The following is a 10189-nucleotide window of genomic DNA, read 5'->3' as shown; positions in this document are numbered from 1 at the left end:
AATGGCATGCCAAAATGATCCAGAACGAGAACATTATGGTTTCAAGGTATCTGAAATTTTAAAGACCTTACAGAGAGGTAGGTATTCATGCTATTTTCCCTACATTTCTCACGCTCTATTATGAATAAATGAATAACTCAAAAGCAATACTGTACTTCAATTCACGACACAGATACTGAAGGTAACTTGCCATTTATCACTGTGCTGATGCGCTAATATTACTATAGACCTACTTTATTGACACAGAATAATAATAGTTCCTGTTAAATGTTTATGTGATTGGAATGCAGTGCAATGACAATGGAAGCAGTCAATTAAAGCTTGGTTTCCTTAAAATCGTTACACTTGCGGCGTTCTGAGTGTAATCGTTACTGCGATCAGTCATATCGGACGCAATCGGGAAAGGCTGCCCGATTAGACCGACCAATCGGCATCGCCGAAGGCTGTCGGCGATAGAGTGTAGCGATTGTATGGAAACCAAGCTTTGGACTGCATAACGACTACAATGAAGCTGCTCACACACTGCTTAATATAATCATGTCCACGTCCATGACAAAATTACGATAGTCATTCTAGGATTGCGTCACCCTTCCGAAAGTAATAATGGGTTAAGAATGAGCATATGAGTGCCGCCAGAGTCAACACACTTGTTTTTTCTCTACTCAAGATTAAAAATGAATTTAAAAAAAACCCGAGTAGTCCTGCACGAATAAGAACAATTCCGGCAGTGGAGAAGGTTTCACATTGTGTTCAGTATTCAATGATCAGACACCAAGCACTATACGCTTCATGAGTCTAGCATAAAAATATACAAATATTTTGACAGAAAGAGACCGGATCTACTTAAACTTGTGGACAATTTTTCATATAGGCTCAATTAGGCCTAGCAATTGCACTTCCTAGAAACCCGACGTTTTGAGTATGAACCACCCATTACCTTGTACAAAGAGATACAATCTTTTCTTAGATTACAAATTAATCTTTAAAGAGATAATTGTTTCAAGAATAGTTTTTTAAAAACTGTCAGTCCTGTTTTTGAGGTTATTGTTAATTATATTCTTTCTTCAGGCACATAATCCAGTAAAATAAAATGGAATAAAGCACTTCGAGACTATCTCAATTTATTAACAAGTTTTCGGTACTACTAATAATAGGCTATTAGTCACATGATGTGCAGGTAATCACTAATATCATTATTAGTGGCTACCAGTCCATGTCACTTGTTATTAGTGGCATTACAGGTAGTCAAATAATATCACTCTATTGAATCATTGTTCCAACGCTAACATAATTTTTATAATTCTGATCTCTTTATAATTATGTTCTAAAATAATAGTGTCGCACATTGTTGTCTATGCGGTGACGTAATAAGCTCTGCCAGTACTCTATTAAAATACTAGAATAAATGCAGCAAATCTAGATATTCCGGGGCTTGGTGCTCTGATAGATCTAAACTGATGTATTTTTTAACAATTGGAGTTCGGACACTTAAACCTGGCACTCGTTGCGTCGGCCGACGAATCCAACTCCACTCCCTGTGAGCGATAGTATAGACAACGCGATGCCGTCTGCTGATTGCCATCGGCAGGAGGCTGAACGGATCGTCATTAAAAACGATCCGTTGTGCGTGCGTCGTGGCGTGCGTTCTTCATAGAATCGCGGTGAGTACCCGGCTTAGTACTTAGTCTTTTGCTTAATCATCGAACATAAGTACGTAGGTTTGCTGTAATAATTGTATGTAATCGCAATTCTATACAGCACTTTGCAAAATAAGTGCTTTGAAACATCAACGGAGGTCTTCATAACTCATATAGAATATGAGCCATGCCTACTTTTGAAAAATGTCAAGACAATGTAATAAACCGTTTTATTGATAATCTTTAAAGGCCTATAACCAATATCGCCAATCATTTATCTAAACGACTAGCCGTTCAGCGTATAGTTTTTCATAATATGGCATTGACGTGTCAATGCATTCTAACAAATCTTCTGAAAACTCAGATCTTGGAGGTGGTTCCATGTTGTCCGGCTTCTTAAAGCAAGTGCTATCGAATGCAGCCTGATAAACACCGTAAACAGCCTTGTTGGCTTGGAGCTGGATTTTTGACGCTGCCCATTGCTTTACGACTCCATCACCAGCGTCGAATTTCAAAAGTTTATCTGTATACTGAAGGCCTGTAGTTTTGCAAAATTTGCGAAGAACACCTTCTGGGTCAATTTGTAGGTCATCTGAGTCGATAATGATTGGATTCTTCTCTAAACCACTTTCTTTTACGTACTCGTATAAGTCGAACAGCTCCTTAAAGCCGTAACCTGTTGCTCCTGTTGCTTTCAGCAGTGTCGAAAATGGCAGTTTACTTTCACCAGCCTGGGTAACTCCTTCGAACATCTTGTTCCATGATTTAAAAAGCTTGTTTGGATGCCGTATCATAAACGCGTGTCTGTAGCCACTTGGAATCATATCGTATTTTTCTTTAGGGAGACTTATAGCCGTATCTTTACAAACCACAGCCTCTACACCTGGATAGTTACCTTCCAGGAGTGACTCCTTTACCCATTTGTAAGTATACAGATTGTGATCCAAGCCCATTTCTACATCGGCGCTTGAACTACGTTTAGTGACACTGTCGGCCACCTCCGCCGCAGCCCCTTGGAGTTTTCGTTCAGGCCCAAAAGCAGATGCACAGGTAAAAGGCTCACTAATGATCTTGACTCGATCCAAGTTGCTCATTGACTTGAGAAAGACTGTAGACAATGTCCGAGGCACCATCCACAGGATCACTCGAACAGGTTTGACTGGTTCTGTTGATGCCATTTTTCTTCAATAGAAATCAGCCCTTGAAAAATAATATATTATTTCAATACGATTAGCAAAATAAGTCAAGTGTTCAGAACATGCATGTTTCTATTTGCTCTAATGTAATTTTCCCCAAAAGTGACCGGAAATGGCATTTCTTACCTTTGACCCTAAATACCCAGCATATCTATATCTCAAAAAACGGTTGGCCATAGAAACCTGATTTTGGCTTCAAAGTTTTCCGAACATACATGTTCCTATTGTGCGACATGTTGACCAGAAATAAAGTTTATAACCTTTTGATCTTAGGTACCCTGTAGGATATTTATATCTCCATAACCGTTGGTCATAGAGACCTAAGTTTACCTCAATTTGCTCGGAACATATATATTATTATTTGCACTAATCAAACATTTTGTCTAAAATTGACCGGAAATAAAATTTCTGACCTTTGTCCCAAAAGACCTTATAGCATATATCTATACCTCTATTACCATTGGTCAGATACACCTGGTTTTGGCCTCAAATTGTTCAGATTATGCATGTTGCTATTTGAACTACTGTAACGTTTTGTCCAAAAAAGAAATTGGAAATGGCATTTCTGACATTTGTACGTACCCATAGGCAGATCTCAGAATGGTCTCAAACCAGAATGTACATGTTTCTATATGTATTTGTCTTTGTGAATATGAATGATAATTTGGACCTTATATCCACATCTTCCCAAATTTAGAGAATTGATTATGGTCTGAAATGCCAGAATAAGCATCTGTTACTTTCAATGAAAGTGCTTGTGTGTTTTGGTCTCTGGCCCCAGTAATGTTTGTTTTATTAAAAGAAAAAACGTGTTTCATCTACCTAGGATACTCTTGCGACTCTAATAATAATAGTAATAATAATAATAAAAAGAAGACACTTGTAGACTAAAAGCGCATAACACGAAAAACTCCTTTTTTGCTTCATATTATATAATAAATAAAATTTTTAGATAAACAAATACACACACACAAACACAAAGAAATGGCAAAAAAAATTGAATATGTGGCGATCAGCCACAAGCAGGGCGCTCTTTGGAAGGGAGGGCTGTATTTATGAGATGAAGAGAGGATAGGATAATAAAAGATGGCGGATGGAAACACATGTGTCTGTCTCTGTGTGTGATCTTTCACTGTGTATGGATGTCGATTATTGATCCCGGTCCTGGCAGAATCGCCACAGCACTGTATTCCGAATCTCTGAGGGGTCACCGTCACCACCCTAACCCAACGCAGGACCCTATCTAGGTTGCTCGAGTAAAGGAATATGAAACACCTTCAAGGGTAGCAGTCTGGTGCTTCACTAACATGCCTATTTGCATTACTCGAAATTAATGAAACGCATATGAAACCATTGTTGTAGGTATTTTAATTGGAAGGTATGAAGCCAAATTATCTTATCACAGAACTTTTCTGGTCCCCTGGCTTCCATTCATGATGGGCCACTTCGTTCACATTAGTCCTAATGTAATTCATTACTCTCGAATTGTTACACTGCCTATTTTATGACTGTTTAGAAAAAGAAAAGAAAAATAAAACCTCCTCAGACGTCATTAGACCATTGAAAATTTATTCACTACACAAACTCAGACCCCCAACTAGATAAATGAAACTATCAGATAATAATACGTTTATTAGTACTCGTATGCTATATTTATGTGATTTCTGAATAAACAAAGAGATATTTATAAAATAGTAAAATAGTCACAGAGCTAGGCTAGACCTACTGAGAATATTTCGGTTCTTTGCAGTGAAATAAATCTAAAACGTATTCATGAAATCATTCAAAATCGTGTACAAAATAGTTGAACAAACTTTAAAGTATGTCCCAAAAGTAGTTGTAGTGCAATTGTATACTTTGAGGTACGAAGCTTACGTAGATGACCTAAATAAAGGAAATAGCCTTAAATTAATTCAAAGACAACGAAACTGTTTCATGACTCGTTGGAAAAGATTCGGTAAACAATCATTTTGCCCTCTGGCAGTGCATGAAGCGGATCAGAAATGATGTAGATTGCGGTTGAGTACATGAAACTAGTCGTGGTTATTGAAACTTGGGATTGACCCCAATAGAACAATCATCGGCACTATTTTCAGTGATGTAGAAAAACGTTTTAATGAAGTATGTTTACACTTACATCATTCAAATCGTGTACATAGATATTTAAACAAATAATCAAACCATAGCGTGCGTGCCGACATTACAATTGCTTTTGAAATATCTTTCAAAGGTAATTTTACAGAGCATGGCAAAAGATACGAAGCAGTTCATGTCTTGAAATTTATCAGAACATTGGGAATGCAATAATCAGTACATGGATGCTTCAGCTTTAAAAAGGTATAACCAATTTCCCCGGGGTATCACTAATTAACCCCAGGGACTATCGACTTAAAAATAGAAAATTTCTACTCCTCAACCTATTTCCAGCAACCGTAGAAAATGTCATCGCAATTATAGCTCAACGAGAACTGTATTGTTGCTATGGAGTTTCTTTCTGTACTCTCAGAACTATGTAGGCCAGTTTATAGAGAATAATTATAATTCAAACTAGCAATTAACTTTACTTAAAATTGTCCGATTGAGATCACTGAGCCCTCAAGGTTAATGATATGCACTATTCATTTACATTAAAAACCATCTTGATAGAGTAGGCTACGAGTTTACAGCCCTTTTTATGGTCTTTTCGTCACAATTGTCTGGTATAACTTTAAACCTCAGTGTGAATACTTTGTATTGTAGAAATACCACCTCAAATAAAAAATAAAAACAAAAGATAAACATTTGCATTCCAGATTTTGTGGCTAGAAGCCATAAAAACATCTGTCAAACATCCATGGTCTTTGGAAGGAAACATCATTTAATATCTGGTTAAAGGCATTCTAAATTTTAGCTGGAAATCATCCCAGCATCCCAGGATTTCTGGGATGTGGTTATGGCTAACAACATGTCTATAATGAAGTGTGGCCAACTAACATATGTACTTAATAAATAACTTGAAATAAACTGCTTTATTCAAACAAATGTTTCTCAAAAGAGTATAAGAATAAATGAAATTTGATATTGTTTATTATGCAGTCATGAAAAAGCAAAAAAAATATTAATTACATGTTATTAGTCGCACATCTTACCAATCAAAACAAGGTATTACAGCTGCAGGCTTATCATATAGATTAGGCCCCATAAAAAATATTAGTTTACCACCTAATTAAAGAATAAAAACTGATGAGGGAGCTAGTTTTTTTTTTCTTTTTTGCTAGCCCCGACCCCATTTTACCAATGTTCGCAAGTAAATCAATGGTTAAGGAAAAATATATAATAAGTCATAAGCATGGAATCAAATTTGTATTTAAAAAAGATGTTTTTGTTGTAACCAGTATACATATTTGCAAGAAATCCTGAGCTGTTCAAGTAATTAACGGTTATGTAGATACGCATGCTACAATGTACCTAGGGTCAAAAGGTCAGAAATGTCATTTCGTGTCACATTTAGACAAAACGTTGCAGTTGTTCAAATAGCAACATGCATATTCTGAAACAATTTAAGACTATTGAGATAGGATATGCTACAGCGTACCTATGGTCAAAGGTCAGAAGCATCATTTCCTGTCACTTTTGGTCAAAAGTTACATTAGTGCAAATAGAAACATGCATGTTCTGAACAATATGAGGCCAAAGTTAAATCTCTATAATTAACGGTTATAGGGATACAGATATACTGTAAGTTTTGTAGGTAAAACTTTATCAATGTCATTTCCTTTCACTTTTGGACAAAACATTGTATTAATGCAAATAGAAACATGTATGTTCCAAACAATTTGAGATCAAAATTTAGTCTCTACGATTATCCGTTATCAAGATATATGGATCCCTTCTTTCAGAGGGCCTTACAATTCGAATTGGCGGCCATAGTAGGCGTCAGAAACTCTTGGCAAACAACTTTTGTTTTAATCACAAATATCAAATCTATTTTGTGCCAAGTTTCATGTTTTTGTAATTAAGTGCACAGCTAGTAGCTGCTCTACTAAAATGCGCAACTTAATGCTTTAGCTGCTACACTATAGCAGTTAATCTATAGGGTCTTTCAATATTCTAAGGATTTAAATGGACATTTTTACATTTGTAGGTGAAATGTTGACTACATTATGGTTAAACAGATTTTTACATTTGTGGGCGATTTTTTTTTTACAATAGACCGAATTAGTCACCAAAGATGACGTCATCAAAATTTGGCCGATTGGGTATTAAAAGTTGTTTACACCGTAAAGTCCTATGTTAACGCATTGAGTTAAGTCGAAAGTGGTGTCTATTAAATCGTCTAAAATGTAATAAGTTAGTGTAGAAGATACTTTTTATAACAATGTATATATTTTGAATGATTCAGAGATTTATGGGATTAAGATTGACTTGATTTAAATTGCCATTCAGACTAAAAATATGGAGAATTTCGAGAGGGCTTCTAGGAAGCCTAGGCCTGTCACTCGCGAGGCTCACCACATCAAGCGCTGACTAAGTTGATCGCTGTTGATTAGAGGTATTATTCAGCGTAAATACTGTCACCAAGTCATTTTGTTGCAATTTCTGTATGAAATATTTAAACTATTGGACAAACCTAAATTGCTGAATTGTAGAATAAGATGTTTCTTTTGACTACGATGGCAAGTGAGTCAGAAGAACGTTATTTGTATCACTCTATAGTCTAGGGCTAGGCCCGTTTTCATGTAAGGCGGCTTTGCAAAAATTTTCAAGTTTTCCATTTGTTTCTTTCACTCCATTTCAAATCTGTTGGGTCAATACTGTGATGAGAAAAAAATACCAAGGCTTTTTAAGTTATTTTACGATAAAATGTACAAATAAATATGTTTGAGGTGTTTAAAGACTGTCACAATTTACTCGAGCGGAGGATTATTATTGTGTGAAAAAAAACTTTTGACATTTGCGGATTGGATGTTTTGATATTTGTGGTTAATTTTTACATTTGTGGTAGATTTTTACATTTGTGGGCTTTGTGGGCTCTTCCCCCCCCCCCCCAACAACCACCCTCGGGCAAAACCTGGCGCCACCTCTGATCCGGACAACGCCAAATTCACCACGTTATGTAGGACCAGGGAGTTGTTATTTAGAGGTAGGACTATAGTGGAAATTGAATTCAATGGATGACCAATTATTTTCTATGACACCGTTGGGTTGGTTATGCACAGTAGTATTAGTCTAGTATAAATATTGTTGTCATACACCTAGTACTTTAGAGGTATAATAATTGAACCTATTATGTTCCTATTATGCACCTTTTCTAGGATCTGTGGCTGAAAAACTATATTGTTAGTGAAACGTAACAAGTATGGATATTGAGGGGATAATATCTAGTTGAATTTCATAGCAACATAAAAATGGAGCGCTCAGCCGGGTGATGAATGTGGTCTCCGAGCCGAGGACGATGAATCCAGGGACCTGCCAGAGAACAAACGCTGCATTGCGGTTGGTCTGAATTCACCCTCATATCGTCAACAAATAAAAAATCATCACAGGTTTACCTCTAAATGGCCTAAGAATTAAGAGAGAATTAGTTAATCTTACAGAAATTATGTGCGCGTTTTGTACCTACCTGTCTTAAACTGCCGACGAGTAACGCCTACTTATGCAAATTTATTGAGGTAAATATTGCGCAAGGTCGCTTTGGTGGACCTTGTAGTTTCGATGGCAATGTTGAATCCCACGGTAGACATTATTGACACAATTGATGATTGATGATTCATAGGCTATAGATCATAAGCTCGTGTTAAATTTTATTGGCGTGATCGGCAGGATCCAGTACAAAACCAATGAGGGCAGTCAGCCTGCATGAGTGTTAATGACGCTGCTCATAGGCAGAGGAAAAAACTAGTGGGGCCATCAGTGTCGCATCCAGGTTTCGAAGTAGAGTGGGGGGGGGGGCACACAGGGAAGACCTTTTACAGATGGGAGTCTAGAACACCTCAGATTTTTTATTATGGCACTTCCAGGTGGCAGGGAAATGGCACTCCCATACTTAAATTTTAATATAAATTTTATGCATTTAAAAATAAATAAGACTAGTTTTTAAAAACGTAGGGAAGAGGACGGACTCGTTCCCCCGTCCCTTTAATCCACCACTGTTAATAATACAATATCAGTAACATTAAAAAGCAAATTCAATAACACGAAAATAGAGCAAGGACTAAAATTAAAATTTTAAAAAAAGCAAAAAACAAAACAAACAAAAAAAGTACAAGTAGTTCATTGCTTAAAAAAAAGTCAATTTTTATCATTGTTCGAGCGTCATTATTGACCGTGAGAGTGTATTTCGAAGTAACATAACAGAGAGGTAAACGAGATGATTTAAACGGTTGTATATACATACATACATATATATGTACAATTGTTAATATGTATATGCAGTTGTTAAAACAAACTCCGGACACTGGCATAATTTAAGACATAAACATTTATCAAATGTTAGATGTTTATGTCTCAAATTATGCCAAAGTTTCCGTAGTTTATTTTAACAACTGCAGTTTTTTTTTATACCAGGGGTGAGCATAAAAATCGGTCGGAGGGCTAAAATGAATTTCTGATTGAACATCGAGCCGCACCCACACTTTGATATTTCCAGTGTGCTTCAAAAAACCTCCAAGCACTGCTTTTACACCACTTTGTTCCCAGTTATAATATTACCTTTTAACATATAATCGGTGTCGGGTCGTTAAAAAAAGTGTTTTCTAGCGAATGTTGCTTGGCGGGCCGCACAAAGGCCTATAGGGTTTTTAATTTATATCTGCGGGCCGCAAAAAAAAAAAAAAAAAAAAAAAAAATCGCTGTCGGGCCGCACTTTGCCCACCTGTGTTCTATACCATCAAGACATACGTGGAACATCATTGACTACATCGATACATACATATATAATACAGTAATTCGGTTTTATTTTAGGAACAACATAAGGACTAGGAAAAGTAATTTACAAAATAGGTCATCAATTCATTTGTAGACTTCACTTTAGGTTTTGTCATTTTGTTCTGGAAACAGTAGCATAACGAAGAGGACTGGCGTAGGGGCCCATCCGTTCCAGCGTGTTTGACGTTTTCATTGCTTATTTTCATGTTGTTTTTTTTTCATACTTTCTGGTCATAATGGGGCTGCTGCGAAAATATCAAATAGTATTCCGGGGCTTCTTAGACCAGGGCCGCTAACAGGGGCGGATCCAGAAATGTCCAAAAGGGGGGCCTGAAGCGGGGGCCGAAAGTTGGGCCGATTGAGACAACACTGTCGTAGGGGGTCTGGGGCATGCCCCCGCGAAATTGTTGTGTTCTAGACGCCCGAACATAACATTTGAGACATTCTGGG

At 36.9% G+C, this 10189-nt stretch overlaps 1 protein-coding gene across 1 annotated transcript; it reads right to left on the bottom strand.

Moving 5' to 3' along the window:
• Positions 1-1104: 1104 nt before the first annotated feature.
• On the bottom strand, positions 1105-8591 carry LOC117103630 (branched-chain-amino-acid aminotransferase-like protein 2). The gene is made up of 2 exons (XM_033244221.1): positions 8436-8591; positions 1105-2837 (listed from the first exon to the last, which is right to left on the bottom strand). Exon 2 carries the CDS (start codon positions 2813-2815, stop codon positions 1916-1918), a length of 900 nt encoding a protein of 299 aa, XP_033100112.1. The 5' UTR covers positions 2816-2837; positions 8436-8591; the 3' UTR covers positions 1105-1915.
• Positions 8592-10189: the final 1598 nt, after the last annotated feature.

The sequence above is a fragment of the Anneissia japonica genome, unplaced genomic scaffold (genome assembly GCF_011630105.1).
Source record: "Anneissia japonica isolate Jap-2015-1 unplaced genomic scaffold, ASM1163010v1 scaffold287895_len483588_cov180, whole genome shotgun sequence".
Classification (NCBI taxonomy): Eukaryota; Metazoa; Echinodermata; class Crinoidea; order Comatulida; family Comatulidae; genus Anneissia; species Anneissia japonica.
This window is presented reverse-complemented; position numbering and strand designations above follow the sequence as displayed.

Excerpts from the sequence above, each read along its gene's own strand:
- LOC117103630 (XM_033244221.1), bottom strand. The coding sequence starts at position 2,815 with ATGGCATCAACAGAACCAGTCAAACCTGTTCGAGTGATCCTGTGGATG.